At 38.4% G+C, this 19,440-nt stretch overlaps 1 protein-coding gene across 1 annotated transcript; it reads left to right on the top strand.

Moving 5' to 3' along the window:
* Positions 1 to 18,293: 18,293 nt before the first annotated feature.
* On the top strand, positions 18,294 to 19,220 carry LOC141489606 (ragulator complex protein LAMTOR3-like). Its single transcript, XM_074190148.1, has 2 exons — positions 18,294 to 18,726; positions 18,928 to 19,220. Exons 1-2 carry the CDS (start codon positions 18,360 to 18,362, stop codon positions 18,933 to 18,935), a joined length of 375 nt encoding a protein of 124 aa, XP_074046249.1. The 5' UTR covers positions 18,294 to 18,359; the 3' UTR covers positions 18,936 to 19,220.
* Positions 19,221 to 19,440: the final 220 nt, after the last annotated feature.

Here is a 19,440-nt window from a genome sequence, read left to right as displayed (position 1 = left end):
GCGGCTGCAGGGGTAAACAGAACCACTGCCCAGGGAGATCTGTACGCCCACCTCTCCCAGGCTCCAGGGCTTAACAAAAGTCTGCATCCCGGAGCCTGAGAAACTCTCGGAAAAGGCTGCCCAGCTTGCTTAGAGCCTCCGGCATACTCTGTTTCCGCCTGCAGGAACCTCTCTTTGAATTACGGCTGCCGGCCCCGGGGCGGCACCCCTGCCCAACCTCACCTATTTCTTTTATACCCCACCTCCACCACCACCCCTCCTGCTCCTCGGAGATCTAGACTACCTCGCCACGAAGTCTTGCCCTTCAAAAGAGCTACAGTGTAGGGAAGGGAAGAGAAGATGCTGTACTTCGCTGCGGTACCCGGAGGATTAAACTTTCTCTAGGAAAAGTTGCAATTTTTGCAGTTTTTACAATTAAATTGTGGGATCCGGGTAGCTTTTAAGGGAGCATTACTGCCTGATGTGCACGCCCATTTCATTTAATATCGTCGTGGGTCAGCCGCACCTGGCCATTGTTTCCTGCAGCCTAATGCTGGGGTTGAGGTTTGCTCCAGAAGTGATTTCTTTATTTATTTAAGGACATGGGGTTAAGAGTGACTTGCCCCGGGGCGGCTAGGTGGCATAGTGGATAAAGCACCAGCCTTGGAGTCACTTGTACCTGGGTTCAAATCCGGTCTCAGACACTTAATAATTACCTAGCTGTGTGGCCTTGGGCAAGCCACTTAACCCCATTTGCCTTGCAAAATCCTTAAAAAAAAAAGAGTGACTTGCCCAAGGTCACACAGCTAGGCAATTATTGAAGAGTCTGAGGTCTCATTTGAATTCAGATCCTCCCGACTCCAGGGCCGGTGCTCTCTATCCACTGCACCACCTAGCTGCCCCTATGTGATTTCTCGGGTGTAGGAAATGGTCTGGTGAGGACCTTAGAATAAGATTGGCGTGTCTATTGTTCAGAGATTTACTGGGCCAGAAATTTTCCTAAGAGAATTATTAAGAAATTAAGTGACAAACCCAGAGAAAGAAGAAATAAAAGGTCAACTTCTATATATCTTATCCTCTTTTGCCAAGAGATGGCTGATGATCTAAGGGATGTTTTAGCCCGAGTTACTGTACTATAGACTCTTCTAGGCCAGTGAGAGAAAGGTTGCCAGCTAAATTTTCCCTACTCCCATATATATGAATCCAAGGATAAAACAAGAAACATGAATTGTATGTCTTTTATTATTTATATAACATGTCATATATGTCATATTATATTGTGTGTATATAAACATGTATTTCAAATTTGAATTTTCTGGAAGAAGCTGTTTCTTGACCCTGACACCCATTTTGGTCTTATCATTCCATCAATGGCTTAATTAACTCTTTGGAATAGAATATTCCAAAAGTTTTAGATATTCTGCATTCTTGCCAAACTAGACTATAGTCCATCCCTGTTCCATTATCTTACCCCCCCCCCCCAATTCATGCTGGAACACTGAAGCATTGCCCTAAAAGATCTGATAGAGAAAAGATCACATGGCAGCTATCATTTAGTGGGAAATCTATCAATGGCAGTAGCAAAGATGTAAGAGCATCTCATCTCAAACATCAGCATATAGCAATAGAACAAAGGGCTAAACAGAAAGAAAATCTCATCCAGAAAGAAAAGAATAGTATAAGTTCATAATATTTATTGTGATTTATATTATTTATGATGGGGCAGCTGGTTAATGCTAGATAGAGTAAAGGACCTGGAGTCTATTTGGAAGATAATGAGGAAAATGTTTTTGTTTGCAAATCTGTTACTAGATAGATCTATGGGCTTTTTTTTCTCATGTGAGTAGAGCTTGATCAGATATCCAAGATGCCAAGGTTATTCACTGCATCTTGGACCATTGCTAGGCATTCTGACCTTTGTCTTGCCCCTGGACTTCAAACTCTGAAAGAGAGTAAGGCTGACAATTTTGTGCAACTCTGCCTTACTTAAATCCAGTTCACTCAAAAGTCAAGTCATCACCTGATAGACACTGAACATTTGCAGGGTAGTATGACCCAGGTTTATGGGTCATTTTTATTATTACAGTTTTAGCCTTTTATTGAGTAAATTATAGGACTATTCTTCTACCTTTTCATTTAATAAATGTTTCATGTACCAATGAATTTATCATTTCAAAATTGAATTACCTTTTGGGCTAAGATATCACACTTAACTTATATTGAGTTTGCAGTACACCAAAACCCCTAGGCTTTTTTTCATACAAATATTGTCTAACCAATTTGACTTCATTTTGCACTTGTGAAATAGATTTTTGGAAACTTAAGTATAAAATTCCAAATTTCATCCTATTAGATTCTGTCCAAAATATTTTTTGAATCATAATTGTGTTATCATTCTATGTCTTTAACCAAATCATGGATATACATGAATATGTACATATATGTGTGTATATGTGTATGGTACATACAAATTTATTTTTAGTAGACCATACAAAAACAGATGGCAAGCCAGAGGTGGTCTGTTTACTGATCTTTGATCTTTATCATTCTGGTGATCCCTTTCTGGATTTTCTTCAGCATAGCAATATCTTTTCTTTTCTTTTCTTTCTTTTTTTTTTTAGATTTTTGTAAGGCAAATGTGGTTAAGTGGCTTGCCCAAGGCCACACAGCTAGGTAATTATTAAGTGTCTGAGATGGATTTGAACCCAGGTATTCCTGACTCCAGGGCCGATGCTTTATCCACTACGCCACCTAGCCGCCCCTCAATATCTTTTCTAAAGAGTATGCCACCTAGGACTAAACAGAATACATATTCTAAAAAATATATAATAGATATTATTATTATTATTATTACCACTACTACATGTCCATTATATCAAAACAAGAAAAAGGAAAAAATCTGAGAACTGAGGTTGAAATCTTTTTGAATTAAAAAACTTTTTTGCACCACTATTATCTGACACTGAATGACTTTGAAAAATAATTTTTGCTATAGAATTAATAATTTTTCTTAATTCAACCGAAAATTACAAGATAAAAAGTTCTCACATGTAAAACATGCTGCAGGAAATTCAAATCAAACAACTAATGTTGTTTTCAAAAGTTGCTTTATACATTTCCTATACTTGTCAAAAATTAAAGATTTTGATTCCCAAACAAATATGCAGTGTATAAATTTTCCAAACTGAAATTACAGTTCCAGAAGTGTTTTTTTCAGAGATCAGTATAAGTGCAAAAGAAATTTCAAAATTTCAAAATCTACTTAATTGTAAATTTGAGAAACTTTTACCCCATTTTCAATTGGAAATGATTGAGTTGCAATATAATGACACATTAAAAGGCAAAATCAAGCAAAAGTAATAGAATTCTTCAAATATACCTTCCAAACAATTAATATATTCAGTTAAATATACTCATATACTAGTAGATTGACATCACTATTTGGAAGTACCTATCTGTATGAAAAGATATTTTCAAAGATGAGATGTTCATTACATCAGCATTACAGATGAATATTTGCAACTAACTTTGATGATAGGAAGCAATAATTTTGAAAACCAATTAAGTAATACGAGCTTTTCAAAAAGAATTACATTCTTCTCATTAGTAAACTCCTCATTATTATGTTTTGAATTTCATACATAAGATATTGTGGAAACGAGGTATTTTCCCCTCTCATATTATGTAAGTTTATACATAATATTTTTCACTTTGTTCTTTGGTCAGCAAGGCCTAAAATATTTACTACCTAACCTTTTGCAGAAAAAATTTGCTGGTGATCCCTGTTTTGATCTTCTGGGGATCAGGATGGTTGGACTAATTTTTTTTTAATGGGAGTTCTGAATTTTGGCTGTGGTTCCTTTAAGGAAGTTATCAGTGGATAATTTCTAACTTTACTTTGTCCTCTGGTTTAAAAAAATTTGGGTAGCTTATGTTTATGAATTTTTTCAACAGATATCTTGTATTTTCTTCTGCTTATTATAAACTTTATATTTTGCTCTAATAATTCTTGCTTTCTCATGGAATATGATTTCTTTTTCATCTGTTTTCTTTTTCAGGGAATTCATTCCTGGGTAAGGTTTGTTACATTTTGTCTTTCCATTTACATTCACAGATAGTTTTCAACATTTATCCTTTTACAAGCTTTTGAATTTCACATTTTTCTGCTTCCTTCCCCCTTCCGCATGGCAGCAAATAATCTGATATAAGTTGTACATATGAAACTGAGTTTAACATGTTTTCATATTTGTCATTTTGTGAAAGAGGAATAAAAACTAAGAGAAAAAAACATGATTAAGAAAGAAAACATAAAAGAAGTTTTTAAATAGTGAACATGGTAATGCTGTGCTCTGTATTCAGAATCCTTAGGTTTTTTTCCTGAATGTGGATGGTATTTTCCCATAACAGGGCTCCCAGGATTGTCCTTGATCACTGAACTACTGAGAGGAGCTGAGTCTATCATAACTGTTCATCTCATGTTGCTTTTAACATGTACAATGTTTTCCTGATTCTGCTCATATCACTCCACATTAGTTCATGCAAGTCTTTCCAGGCTTTTCTAAAGTCTGGCCCCTTGTGATTTCTTCTGGAACAATAGTACTCCATCATATTCCTATACCAAAACTTATTCAGCCATTCCTCAATTGATGGGCATCCCTCAATTTCCTATTCTTTGCCACTACAAAAAGTGCTGCTATAAATATGTTTGTACATTTGGGTCTTTCCCCCTTTTTTATGATCTCTTTGAGATATAGACCTAGAAATAAGATTGATGGATCAAAGAGTATGCACAGTTTTATTACCCCTTGGGCATAGTCCCAAATTGCTCTCCAAATTAGTGAATCAGTTCACAACTCTATATTAGTGTCCCAGTTATCCCACAACTTCTCCAACCTTGATTATTTTCCTTTTTTGTCATTTTAACCAATCTAATAGGTGTAAAGTGATACCTCTGAGTTCTTTTAATTTGCACCAATCAATAATAATTTAGAACTTCTTTTTTTTTTTCGGTTTTTGCTAGGCAATACGGTTAAGTGGTTTGCCCAAGGCCACACAGCTAGGTAATTATTAAGTGTCTGAGACCAGATTTGAACCCAGGTACTCCTGACTCCAGGGCTGGTGCTTTATCCACTGTGCCACCTAGCCACCCCAGAACATTTTTTTAATATGACTATAAACATCTTTAATTTTTTGATATAAAAATTGCCTATTCATATCCTTTGCCATTTATCAATTGGAGAATGACTTCTATTCTTATAAATTTGACTCAGTTTTCTATATGTTTTAGAAATGAGTCCTTTATCAGAACTACTAGCTGTAAAAACTGATTTCTCATCTTTCTGTTTTCCTTCTAATTTTGGTTGCATTGAATTTTATTTGTGCAAACCCTTTTTAATTTTTATAAGATTCACATTATTCATTTTGTAATTTATAATGTTCTCTATCTCTTCTTCAGTCATAAACTTCTCCATGTTCTAAACATTCGATAGACTATTCCTTATCTCTCTTAATGTCTAAATCCTTTACCCATTTCAACCCATTATCCTTTATGAATTATCTTGGTGTAGGGTGTGAGATGTTGGTCTACGCCTAGTTTTTTGTCAAATAGTGAGTTCTTATCCCAGAAGCTAGAGTCTTTGGGTTTATCAAACAGTAGATTGCTATAGTCATTTACTACTGCTTCTTTTATACCTCAACTATTCCTCTAATCCACTCCTTTATTTCTAAGTCAATACCATAGTTTTTATGATTGCCACTTTATAATAGTTTTAGATCTAGTAAGACCAGGTTCCTTTGCAATTTTTATGTTTTTTTATTATTATTTATTTTGAGTTTTACAATTTTTCCCCCATTCTTGCTTCCCTCCCCCCATCCCCCACAGAAAGCATTCTGTTAGTCTTTACATTGTTTCCATGGTATACATTGATCTCAGTTGAATGTAATGACAAGAAAAATCATATCCTTAAGGAAGAAAAATAAAGTATGAGATGGTAAAATTACATAATAAGATAACAGGTTTTTTTCCTAAATTGAAGGTAATAGTAATTGGTCTTTGTTCAAAGTCCATAATTCTTTCTCTGGATATGGATAGTATTCTTCATTTCCTTTGCATTTTTTAAAATTTAATTCTCTTGATAATCATTGCCTTTTATTCCTCTGGATGAATTTTGTTACTAATTTTTCTAGCTCTGTAAAATGGTAGTCCTGGGTTTTACCACCTTCTATTCTAAGCTACATGTTTTCCTTCCTGTTCTTTCTACCATATGCTTTGCTCCTTTTTAAAAATCTGCTTAATTTCTTCTAAGCATTCATGTAGTCCTTGTGAAAAATCAATTTTTTTTCCCTTTGAGATTCTGTATGCAATTGTTATGAAATCACCAGCTTCTTTTTTGGGGATGTCTAGGGGGCAGCTAGGTGGCACAGTAGATAGAGCACTAGCCCTGGAGTCAGGAGGAGATGTCCACATTTGAAAATTTTTTTAAAACTGATATATGTTTTCTTTGATTTACTTATCTCTCCAGCTTTAATTCCTAATTTAATTTCTGGGTTTCACTCCCAAATCAGAGGGAGTTGGTAGTGTAATGGATAGAGTACTAGGTCTAGAGTCAGGGAGATCTGAGTTCAAATTTGACCTTAGATACATACAGGCTATGTATGTCATTTAACTTTGATCTCTCTTCATTTGTAAAATTCAGATAATAATTCAACCTACCTCACAGAGTTGTTTTGAGGATTAATTGAGGTATTTGTAAAAACAAAAACGACACTGTGTTATATAAATGCTAGCTATTATTACTCTCCAATTACTCTTCCCATTTCACATAGATTTCTACCCTGGAACTGATTCAAAAAGTGGACATCTTAGGGTCATGGCTTCAGTAAGTTTTCATGAATAGGCACCATGCCAAAAGGAGAGCACAGTGTAGTAGACAAAGTATTTAACACAGTCCAGAACACATAAATTTGAATCACTATTTATTAGTTATGTGACCATGAACAAGTCACTTACTGTCTCCCAGTTTCCTTACCTGTAAAATGAGGACAGCAGTGGTATTTACCTCAATGAGTTGCTGTGAACTTCAAATGCAATGATATGCATAAAGTACTATATCCACATTAGTTATCACCATCAGAAAAGTTTTTATCCTTTTCTTCTTTAATGTGTAAACCACCCAAGGACTAGTTACTAGTTAGAAAACAGAAATTAATATGGAAATATGTTTTGCTTGACTGCACATGTATAATCTATACCAAATTGATTGCCTTCTCAAGAAGAGGGGTGGGGAAGGGAGGGAGAAAAAGAATTTGGAACTCAAAATTTAAAAAAAAATGCCAAAAAAATCCCCTCAAACACTCAAAACAAAACCAAAAATAGGGACAGGTAGGTGTCACAGTGGATAGAGCAACAACTCTGGAATCAGAAGGACCTGAGTTACAATTAGGCCTCAGAAACTTTAATAATTACTTAGCTGTGTGACCTTGTGCAAGTCACTTAACCCATTGCCTTGCAAACCCCCCCCCAAAACCAAAAACAAATGTTAAACATTTTTATGCGTGACTGAGAAAAAAATAAAAAGAATACAGAAATGGTCTGTATATTTGCTTCAGGGAAAAGAAATCAGATTTGAAAGCAAGAAGGAGAGAAGGGGAAGAAGAAAAACAGAGAGGCAGACCCTGGGGTTCTAAGGAAAGAAAGAAAGGGGATGACTGAGAAAACTCACAGGAATTATTACCCATAAAAAGACCCCAACTCTACCACCACCTATCCCTCTGGAACAACCTCTGGAACCCATTTCTTCTATCCTCAGCATTGTTCTTATCCTGCCCTCCTGGAGGAGTTCCAGCATCAGGTAACTACTAGGTATGAAACTGCTTCTGTTCCTTAGCAGAAGGGAAGTTTATGGGGAAGAAGAAACCTTACCTCACAGCAGGGGTGGAAGTTGGGGAGAAGCACAGTGGCATGATATAAGCTTATAAAAATAAAACTTTGAATGTTTCTTCAAGTTAACTTTGTTACAAAATTGGCCAGTCAGTGTTGACAAGCAGGTTAATTTGTTTTGCCCAAGGTCACACAGTAAGGCAATTATTAAGTATCTAAGTCTGGATTTGAACTCAAGTACTCCTGACTCCAGAGTCAGTGCTCTATCCACTGTGCCACCTAGCTGTCCCAAGCATTTTTATTTCTCATAACATTTGTATGAGAAGAACTTTCCCCTCATTTTTAGAAGAAAAGGTAGAATCCTAATTCTACTACTTTTTTGCCTGTGTTGGACAAATCATGGCATCTATCAGCCTCAATTTCTTTATCTATAGAATAAAGTAAGTGGACTAGATTAAGCAGGAGACTTTAAGACAAGTGGAGATTGCAGATTGCACAGTTAGAAGAAAGGGTAATGATCCAGTTTGTAGAAACTTGATGCAGGACTATGAAGGCCTCATAAATAATAACAATAATAGTAAATAATTGTCATAGTAACAATACAATAAATAATTGCAAATAATAATGATAATTAAATTAATAGTTTTAGGCAAAGTTTCATATTAAATAGAGAACTAGCCTTGGAGACAGGGGAACTTGGTTCAAGTTTTGCCTCTGACAAGTACTGTCATGTGACCCTGGTAAGTCACTTTAACTTTTCTATGCTTTATTCAACTCTCTAAGACTGTAAGTTGCAGAGAAGGTGCTAGTTTACATGGTTGAGAGAGTTTTCTCATCTGAAAGTTTCCTATACCAGTGAAATGACAGATGGCAGTGCCTATCCCTATCCTTATAAACATAGCTTACATTTATATAATATTTATGGTTTACAAGACCCTAAGGTGTCCACTTTTTGAATCAGTTCCAGGGTAGAAATCTATGTGAAATGGGAAGAGTAATTGGAGAGTAATAATAGCTAGCATTTATATAACACTCTAAGTGTTGTTTTTTGTTTTTACAAGTACCTCAATTAATCCTCAAAACAACTCATTTGATCTATAGCTTACCTGAATCTTAGAGTACATTGGAACTCTCCTCTGATGGAGATCAATACCCTATACCTTCATGAAGGGACAGAGAAAAGAGCTGAGGCTCTGTGAATTCTCTTTGAGTCTCTCTAAAATGACTTTTGGCTTCCAGTATCAAAAGAGAAGCTGGACCCTACTAATCCCTACTAATCAGATTGGAAGGAAGAAGCTGACATGAGAAGACCTGGCATTCTCCATCATGTCCCTACCCTTTGCTTTATATTCTGGAGACTTCAAGGCATTTCCTCTTGAGTGAGAACTAAAATTGTTTTTCTTGGTTGAACTGAGTTGCCTTGCTTCCAAAGAGAGAGCTTTTTCATACTTTGTTGTCTGGTGAATATTCTCCTTTGTATATTTTCTCTAGTTTCTGTTTTGCCATTTATCTACTTGGATAATGAATCTCTTGGTCACTTTTTTGTCTTTTTTATTGTTTATTTTACAAGATAGTAGAGTTAAGTGACTTGCCCAGGGTCACACAGCTAAGTAATTATTAAGTGTCTGAAGACAGATTTGAACCCAGGTCCTCCTGACTCCAGGGTCAGTGCTCCAACCACTGCGCCATCTAGCTTGGTCACCTTTTACATGGATACATAGAAAAATTAGTATTTGGTGGAAGATAGCTTGGATTTAAACTTTGGGTACTCCTTCCTAATTAACAGCCATCAGAAGTTACCCTGAGGGGCAGCTAGGTGGTGCAGTGGATAAAGCACTGGTCACGGAGTCAGGAGGATCTGGGTTCAAATCTGACCTCAGACACTTAATAATTCCCTAGCTGTGTGGCCTTGGGCAAGCCACTTAACCCCATTTGCCTTGCAAAACCCTAAAAAAAAAAAAAGTTACCCTGAATCTGAAAACCATTTCCCCATAATTAATAATCTTTATGGAAACAGATAATTCTATCCTAGTATTCTCTTCCTGAGGAAACCCAAAAAGCCAAGATTCTGATTCTAATCTCCTACTTCCCTTCCCAACAGGAAATAATCTTCTTTGGAGAAGGGTAGGCAGAAAAGAAACTTGAGATGTCTATTTTACCTTCCTTTCAGCCACACATCAATATCCTCATACTATATGAGTGATAGCACTCATTGCATCCAGTCATCAAGAAACCATTGAAGTTATATTTAAACAAGGAACCTGGGCTGTGATGGTATTTACCTATTTTCAAAACAGTATCCAGAAGGAGGCAGTAGAGAGTCATATTTGAGGGCCTTTTGGATGGGATTTTTTTATACCTTATTTTCCTTAATGTAAACACAGGTCCTTAACATATTCAATTCAATTCTGTTCAGCTCAGCTCAGTTCTACAGTTCAATTCAATTCAACAAAAATTTTGGTTTGAAAGAAAAAGATCTTTGTTGGAGGCTTGGAAAACAAAGATAAAAAGAACAGTCTGTGTCCTCCAGAAGATTGTAGTTTTCTGTTAAGTTCATAGTGAATAAGATCTACACAAATAAGGCACAGAGTCCAGGCTAAGTAGAATCAATGAATCAAGACCTGGTCTAGAGCCAAAGAAATAAAACTGGAAGGAGGAAAACAGAGTTGAAGTTTACAAAACTAAGAGACAGATCTTGCAAAGGGCAATCCAAGTTGGAAAGTTGGCATTAAACATAATGTAAACTAGAATAAAGAACTCAAGATATTGGGGGATCAGAAGCTGAGTATTTTATTGAAGTGACTTTGTAAACTTTCAAGGAAAATGATAGGAGGCAGATCCCACACACCTACTCCAGCAAAAACTTGAAAATTGTACCAGACTAAATAGTGATCAAGAAATCCAATGAGAAACTACAGCATATAATAACCAAGCCACAACTGTACCAAAAAAAATCACTTAGAAGCCCATGAACAATAGGTGACTAGGCTTGTCTACAAAGTCTATACTGGCATAGGCAAACAAGCCTTTCCAGCAGAACCAGAGACAAATGTAGATGGAAGGACTCTGTGTCTGTAAGCAGGAGGAGCAGAGAAAGTAAGAAAACCCAAGGTATAACCTTGGAAGCCACCTGGAATGACCATAGGACCAATGCAGTGACCATTTCAATGCAGGGATGCTCAACCTAGAATATTCCAGTGTTTGTAGACTTTTGTCCTGAATTATAGTCAAAAGCCCAGAAAATTTGGCCCTCTCATCCTCAAAGATTCAGGAGCTCTAAAATCAATACCCTCTTAGTTCAGATTTGTTGTTAGGATGAAATGAGGTGCTTGAAAAGCATTGGACAGTTAAGAAAAGGAGGTTTACCTTGGTGTGACATGGAAAGGCTCTATAATGAAGATATACACACAGTTGTTGCTTGTGTACCAATATGTAAACCTCTACAGAAAGTGTTTTTACATAATTCAAATTTGTCCCCAGACATAAGGAAGAAAGGGAGGAAGACTAGAAAGGGGCCCATGTGCCTAGGGTGGAAGGTTATCTCACAATTCATGGACACATAGGGACCTCCAAGACAAAGAAATTAGAGCAGAAGGAGGAACATTCAGTGTAATCAGATATGGGGGGGGTTGCCTAGACAAAATAGGGGTTGAGAGAAGCAGAAGCTTCAGGGTTGGACATGGACAAAGACAGGAGAGGACAAGTAACAGGGTGTCGAGGATAGATACAATAACAGATTGCAGATACACATGAGGCAGTACACATGGGAGGTAGAGTGAGGCAAAGACCCACTCTTACTGGAGATCTCAAGCTAAGTCTAGATCCAGGGATAGGGGCAGCAATGGCAGTCTCTAGGTGCATCCTTTTTGCTTTCATTTGGAAGGATTTTTTTTTAGATTTTCCTTTTGATGGGGGCGGAGGGAGGTGGAAGACAAGATAAGCCCAAGCAGAGGGGAAGAAAAGAGAGAATTATACCATAGGTTTATTAGAGCGTGTGTTTTTGTGGGAAGAAATGCAGTTTTCTTTGAGAATTATATATCTAAAGTTGAATTTCCATAATTGAAATTTATCTAAAACAAGAACTGTGTGTTTGGCACTTAGCCTTCCTAGAAGGTACCTTCCTCTTCAACATATGGAAACTGGTCCCAATCATCAAGGCAGGCTATGACTTGGTAACTTACATCCTCTTCAGGAGTCTACCACCAGTTCAGTCAGTCCAGACTTCATGTGGCTGGGACTTTTAACATTCTTAGGTGACCAGGAAGCCATGGCCAATCAAATCCAAAGGACAAAATTAATTTCTTTTAGGGAAAGTTACTCCCAATCCCAGAAGAAAAAGGAGGAGGGACTGAACCATCCCATATTATGGGGGTGGGGTGGAAATGGAAAAGAAACTACAGTAAGGAAGCAAAGACCAATCAAGTCCCAGGGCAGTCTATCATAGAAGCCTAATCACTGAGGTGGAAATTAGTATAGGAACCCAGGTGACCTGAGGTGAAACCATCCCACATGAAAATGCATTAAAGGCTAGGCCTGACAAAAATCTAGTTTATGAAGGGGGACTGCAGAGATAAAGCATAGACTCAGTTACTATAAAGAATTATTATAGATCTAGAGATGCCCCTAAAATTTAGTCTAGAAAGAGATAGTAATATTGTAAGAACTTCAAGCAAAGACCCAAAAGAAAAAATAAAATATCCACAAGGATAACATAAATTCATAGAAGACAGAAAGCAAGAGATAAAAAACTAAATAGAATTTCTAGAGGAAAGAATTAGAAGATTTAGCATTTAGAATAGAAAGCAGTTCTGGTTATTATGGGACACCTCGGTATCATAGTGGAATCACTATACTGGGCTTAGAATCAAGAAGATTCATCCTCATGTCAATTCTTGCTGAGAATAACAGAAGGAATTCAGGAAAAGGTCAATCTGACTTGCTCTGAGCTCATGTGACCCTTCTGCAGAAGTTTTCCAAGGACCTCTGTTTTATCAAAACTGCTTGCCTGATAAAGACATATCTGGTCTTCCTGGGAAAATATCGAGCCAAGGGTCTCAGCCTTGAGCAGAGCCTGGGATATTCTGACTTATTGTTGTAGTTTTTATCCTTAAATATTCTGACTGGTTGGACAATAAATGTCTCTGCTAGTTGTCCTGCTAGCAACCTTGTCTGTGTACAAATTTCATTTCTCTCCCTTGCCCATAGGGGGATAGGGCTCTAATAAAATCTGACCTCAGATAGCTATATGACCTTGGGCAAGTCATTTATCCCTGTTTGTCTAAATTTCTCATTTATAAAATGAACTGGTGAACTACTTCAATATTTTTGACAAGAAAAATTCCAAAAGGGGGCAAAAAGAGACAGATATGACTGAAATGACTCAACAGCAAGAATAACAAATGGGGGGGAGGAGCCAAGATGGTGACAAGAGCAGATCCTGTCTTAGACACTCTCTCATAAATCTTCAAACTAAGGGCTCTAAATTTTCAAGAGACAGAACCCACAGAGGGACCAGTGAGGCAGTTCTCCAACTCAAGGTAACCTGGAGAAGAGCAGAAAGGTTCTCCTCCCCGGGGTTGGAGGGGTGGCCTGCCAGAGCAAAAGAACTTTAGCCTCACGGAGGAAGCCCCAGGGAGCACTGGGTACAACCTGGGGGAACAGAAGTGGGGGGGCCTCTGCTAGGAGAGAGCATGTGAAGCCCAGCCCTCAGGGCACACAGCAAGCAACACAGCAAGCAGCCCAGATCCAGGAAACAGAACCAGGCAGAGCCAGTAAGTAGGAGCCCCCAGGGCATGAACCCATTGAACCTAGGGAGGCGAGAGAAGAGAGAGACTGCCTAGCTCTGTCCTCTGCCCCTGGAACAGGACTCTGGGGATCTGAGCACATTCAGATCCTGATCACAGTCTAGGCCCCCCCATAGAACAGCAGGGCCCCCCCTTAGCTCTGTGGCAGAGGGGTGCACTTGCGGTCATTCACTGACCAGGAGGGAGGACAGAGCCTCACACACTGAGATTGTTGTGGAAGTATCCCAAAAGCTCAGGAAGCACTCCAAAAACAGGCTTAGGCTAGGAAAATGAGCAAGCAGAGAAACAAGAGGAACACCATTGAGAAATATTTTGCATATGAGCCCAAGAAGGATCAAAACACTCAGTCTGAAGATGAGGAAGCACAAGCTCCTGCATCTAAAGACTCCAAGAAAAACAGAAATTGGGCTCAGGCTATGACAGAGATCAAAAAAGACTTTGAAAATCAAATGAGGGAGTTAGAAGAAAAACTGGGAAAAGAAATGAGAGAGAAGCAGGAAAAACATGAAAATGAAGTCAGCAGCTTAGTCAAGTAAATCCAAAAAAATGCTGAAGAAAATAGCATGGTAAAAACCAGCATAGGTCAAATGGATAAAACAGTTCAAAAAGTTATTGAGGAGAAGAATGCTTTAAAAAGCAAAATGGGCCAGATGGAAAAAGAGATAAGAAAACTCTCTGAGGAAAACAAATCCTTCAGACAAAGAACAGAACTCAAGGAGATTGATGAATTTAGTAAAAATCAGGACTCAATACTTCAAAACCAAAAGAATGAAAAATTAGAAGAAAATGTGAAACATCTCATTGAAAAAACAGCTGATATGGAAAACAGATTTAGGAAAGATAATTTAAAAATTATTGGAATACCTGAAAGTCATGATCAGGAAAAGAGCCTTGACATCATCTTCAGAGAATTACTACAGGAAAATTGCCCTGATATCCTAGAAGCAGAGGGCAAAATAGAAACAAAGAGAATCCACCAATCCCCCTGAGAAAGAGATCCCCCAAAAAAACAACCCCTAGGAATATTATAGTCAAGTTCCAGAACTCCCAAGTCAAAGAGAAAATGTTACAAGAAGCCAGAAGGACACAATTCAAATATCATGGAGCTGCAGTCAGGATCACACAGGACTTAGCAGCAACTACATTAAAAGCTCATAGGGCTTGGAATATAATATATCGGAAGGCAAAAAAGAGCTTAGAATGCAACTGAGAATCAACTACCCAGCAAAACTGAATGTCCTCTTCCAGGAAAAAGATGGACTTTCAATGAACCAGGGGAATTTCAAATGTTCCCGTTAAAATGGCCAGATCTGAACAGAAAATTTGATCTTCAAATACAGGACTCAGGTGAAGCCTAGAGAGGGAAGGAGAAGGGTAAAATATGAGGGATTTAATGATGATGAACTACATGTATTCCTGTATAGAAAAATGATACTGATAATACTCATAAGAAACTTCTCATTTAATAGAGCAGGTAGAAGGAGCTTTTATAGGTGAAACACAGGAGAGAGCTGAATTTGAAGATATAATATATTGTAAAAATGGAGTCAATGGCTAAAAGGGAAATGTAATGGGAGAAAGAAAAAGGAGAGGGGGGAATAGGCCAAGATATTTCATATAATAAGATTTTTCTTCATTACAATGAGCTATTGCAGTGATATGGAAGGGGGAAGGCAAGGGGGAATGAGGGAATCTTTGCTCTCATCAGAGGTGGCTAGGCGAGGAAATAGCATATATACTCAATGGGGTATAGGCATCTGGAGTAAGAAGGAGAGAAGGGGGACAGGGGAAAGGGGGAGAAATGTAAGTGATGGAGGAGAGGATGGACCATGGGGGGAGAGTGGTCAGATATAACACATTTACGTTTTTACGTCTTGCAAGGGGCTGGGATTGGATTATCTCTCAGGGACCTTAGACTAGGTGGATGCTGGGCTTAAGGGGTGGTATGTGGGCTCAGGGCCTCTTGGCCCCAGGGCGAGCTATCTGTCTGCTGCACCACTCAGCTACCCTACAGCAGAGTCAGAGTGAAAGGAGAGAAAAAATGTAGTACATGGTAGTGGAAAAATACAAAAGGAGGGAGTTGCAATCAGCAATGGCAATGGTGGAAAAATATGGAAGTAACTTTTGTGATTTACTCATCATAAAGAATGTGATCTGCCCGTGACAGAGCTGTTGGTGTTGGAACAAAGACTGAAGCACATTTTTCATTATTATTTTTTGGGGGGTGCAGGGCAAATGGGGCTGGGTGGCCTGTCTGGGGCTGCATAGCAGGGTGATAGTTGGGTGTCTGAGGTCGGATTTGAACCCGGGTGCTCCTGGATCAAGGGCCAATGCTCTGTCTGCCACCCAGCCACGCCTACTATTATTACTATTTTATTTAATTTTGGCCTTTTTTTTCTTTTTTGGTTTTTGCAGGGCAGTGGGGTTGGGGTGGCTTGCATGTCACACAGCTGGGTGATTGTTGGGTGTACGGGGCCAGATATGAGCTCGGGTGCTCCTTACTCCAAGGCTGGTGCTCTATCCATTGCGCCATCTGGCCATACCTACAATTATTACTATTATTTTTTTAATTTTGATTTTTTCTCTACCCTTTACTTTATCGCTCAAGCAAATCTATATTTTTTGGGGGAAGGGGGTATTTTGTTTACTCTTAAACAAGAATATTTTATTAATGTATAAAAAACATTATTTGTACAAAATGAGAATAAATAAATATTAAATATAGAAAAAAGAAAAATAAAATAAATAATAAATAATAAAAAACAAAGGAGAATTAAAAAAGAGTAACAACAAAATCTAGTTATTACTTAAAAACAACAGACTCCTTAAAATCTAGAATACAGCACTCACAAATTACTGAGTCAATGAGAAACATAATAAAAAAAATTTTAAATTGTAAAAGAAAAAATAGGAAATATCTGACATTTTTATTTGTCATTTACCTGGGAAACAAATCAAAAAAGAATTTAAAAATCATTGATTTCTCCAGCAATTGACACAAATTTATAATTTTTTGGTTTGTCTTGGTTTTTTCAAGACAATGGGGTTAAATTACTTGCCCAGGGTCCCACAGCTAGGTAATTATTGAGCATCTGAGGTAAGATTTGAACTCATGTCCTCCTGACTCCAGGGCCAGTGCTCTATCCACTTTGCCACCTAACTGACTCCCTCAAATTATATTTTTTAAAAGTTTGGACACAGTTGGCTAGGTGGTGTAGTGGATAAAGCACTGGCCTTAGAGTCAGGAGGACCTGGGTTCAAATCTGGTCTCAGACCCTTAATAATTACTTAGCTGTGTGGCCTTGGGCAAGCCAATTAACCCCATTTACCTTGCAAAAACTTAAAAAAAAAAGTTAGGACACTTTATTTCTTGCTCAGACCAATCTAGGGTTTTCTTGGTAAAGACACTAGAGTGGTTTGCCATTTTCTTCTCCAGTTCATTTTACAGATGAAGAAACCCAGGCAAACAGGGTGAAATGACTTGTCCAAAGTCATTCAGTTAGTGTCTGAAACCATATTTGAACTCAAGAAGATCAGTCAATCTGATTTCAAACTCTATCCACTATGTCACCTAGGTAGCTGCTCTTAAAAAGAAATCTAGAAAGACATTTATTTGAGGAAGTTGTTAGTGATCCTTGAGGACCACAGCTGTGAGACATCAAAGACAAAGGTCTCCAAGACCCTCTTGCCCCTCTGTTTTGCAATACTGCTGGCTGGATATCTTGGGACATCTTCATTCTCCTACTTTTGTGTTTGCCCAGGAAGTGACTCATCCTGAGGTAACAGGATTATAACAAAACTATAGATAAGGAAGTATGACAAGAATTTAGGCAAGCAACTTTATGATCTTTTTGTATGGTTGACTCCCATTGATTATCTCAAGAGATATGTTTGTGCTGTCCAAGGACATTGGGAAGATATATAGAAGTTAAGGATACTCAATAAAGTGATCTGTTGGTCTTTTGTTCCTAGGAAAAGAGGCTCTTGTCTTTTGTCTTTTCTCTGTAGCTGAAAACAAGTTCTTTGCTGGTCAAAGAACTCAAGGTAGTTGCTGCACCCTTTCATTTCACTTGGTGCCCAATGTGGTAGAGGAAGATCCTGGAAGGACTTCAACCACAGGGTGGATCAGCCTCGGGGATCCAGGAGGGCTCCGGCTACAGCCCAGTTTTATGGACTGGTGAGGTAAGAATATTCTTATCATGGGACAGGTATTAGGGGCTTTGGATAAAAACATGCACATAAGATTATTATATAAAGCCTTAAAGAACAGGGTTGTACAGTACAAATCAGAAATATTAGGAAATATTTAGCAGTAGTTTATAAAGCATCCCCCTGGGTAATAGAAAGAATGCCCAGTGACATGAATGATTGGATCATAGTAGGGGAACAAATGACTGAACTTCATAAGCATGAACCTGTCACTGAAGGAATATTTTTTATACATAATTTAGCTAGATCTGTTTATACAGATGAATCGAACTTACAATGCCCTAGGAAGTTTAGCACAGAAAGGCAAACTTCTGCTCCTAGGTCTGGTCCAGAGACTCCCATCTCTCCGGTCCTAAACAACTTATTGTCCATTTAAAAATGAAAGAGAGGGGAGGGGTCGGCAGTCATGTGACGGGGGCCGAGGACAGCTGCGGCTTCGGCAGCCGGAGCCGGGTGCGGGACCCACCGGCGGGAGGAAGGGTCTCCTCATGGCGGATGATTTGAAGAGATTCCTGTACAAAAAGTTACCAAGTGTTGAAGGTCTTCACGCCATTGTAGTTTCAGACCGAGATGGAGTGCCGGTTATCAAAGTGGCTAATGATAATGCTCCAGAGCATGCTTTGAGACCTGGTTTCCTGTCAACTTTTGCACTTGCAACAGACCAGGGCAGCAAACTTGGACTTTCAAAAAATAAAAGCATCATTTGCTATTATAACATATACCAAGTAGTCCAGTTCAATCGGTTGCCATTGGTGGTGAGTTTCATAGCAAGCAGAAATGCCAATACTGGACTGATTGTCAGCCTAGAAAAGGAACTTGCCCCCTTGTTTGAAGAATTGAGACAGGTCGTGGAAGGTTCTTTTTTTTTCATTTAATTTTTTATTTTTTTGTTGTTGTTGTTGTTAGGTTTTTGCAAGGCAATGGGGTTAAGTGGCTCGCCCAAGGCCACACAGCCAGGTAATTAATAAGTGTCCAAGGCTGGATTTGAACTCAGGTCCTCCTGACTCCAGGGTCAGTGCTCTATCCACTGTGCCACCTAGCTGCCCCTCGTGGAAGGTTCTTAACCTGACTAAGGCCTAACTAACCATGGCCATGTTGTGGTCCCAGTGAGTACAGTCTGGCAACCTTGACTTCTTCAAGTAATGTGACTCCACACACACAGAAAAGACAACTTCCCCACCTTAGATTGAAGAAGTTTGTATTTATTATTTCTAAATCAGTGAACTGTTGTGTTGGGTTTTAGGCTCAATTCTTCTCTAGTATGATTTCTGGGGAGACCACTAAAATGGGTCATATCTATCACAGCTCCCATGGAGTTTAACTCAGCCATCAGTAAGGGATGAGATTCTTATCCAGTGTATCAGAATCGAAATGTAACTCGTGATCCACCAGCCCCCTAAGGCTCCCCTGTTATGTACAGTCCATGCTGGCTTGTAGTAGGCAGGCCCTGCTCTGTATATGCTATTGCTTTGTTGTGAATAATAGAGAACTTATTTTTGTGTGTGCTGTATTGTTGTATGTTTGCCCTGAGTGAGAGGAAGAGAGTCCTAACAGCAGTAATAAATCAGT

Source organism: Macrotis lagotis, chromosome 5 (genome assembly GCF_037893015.1).
Source record: "Macrotis lagotis isolate mMagLag1 chromosome 5, bilby.v1.9.chrom.fasta, whole genome shotgun sequence".
NCBI lineage: Eukaryota > Metazoa > Chordata > Mammalia > Peramelemorphia > Peramelidae > Macrotis > Macrotis lagotis.
The sequence above is the reverse complement of the archived record's forward strand: the minus strand, read 5'-3'. Positions and strand labels throughout refer to the sequence as shown.

Excerpts from the sequence above, each read along its gene's own strand:
- LOC141489606 (XM_074190148.1), top strand. The coding sequence starts at position 18,360 with ATGGCGGATGATTTGAAGAGATTCCTGTACAAAAAGTTACCAAGTGTT.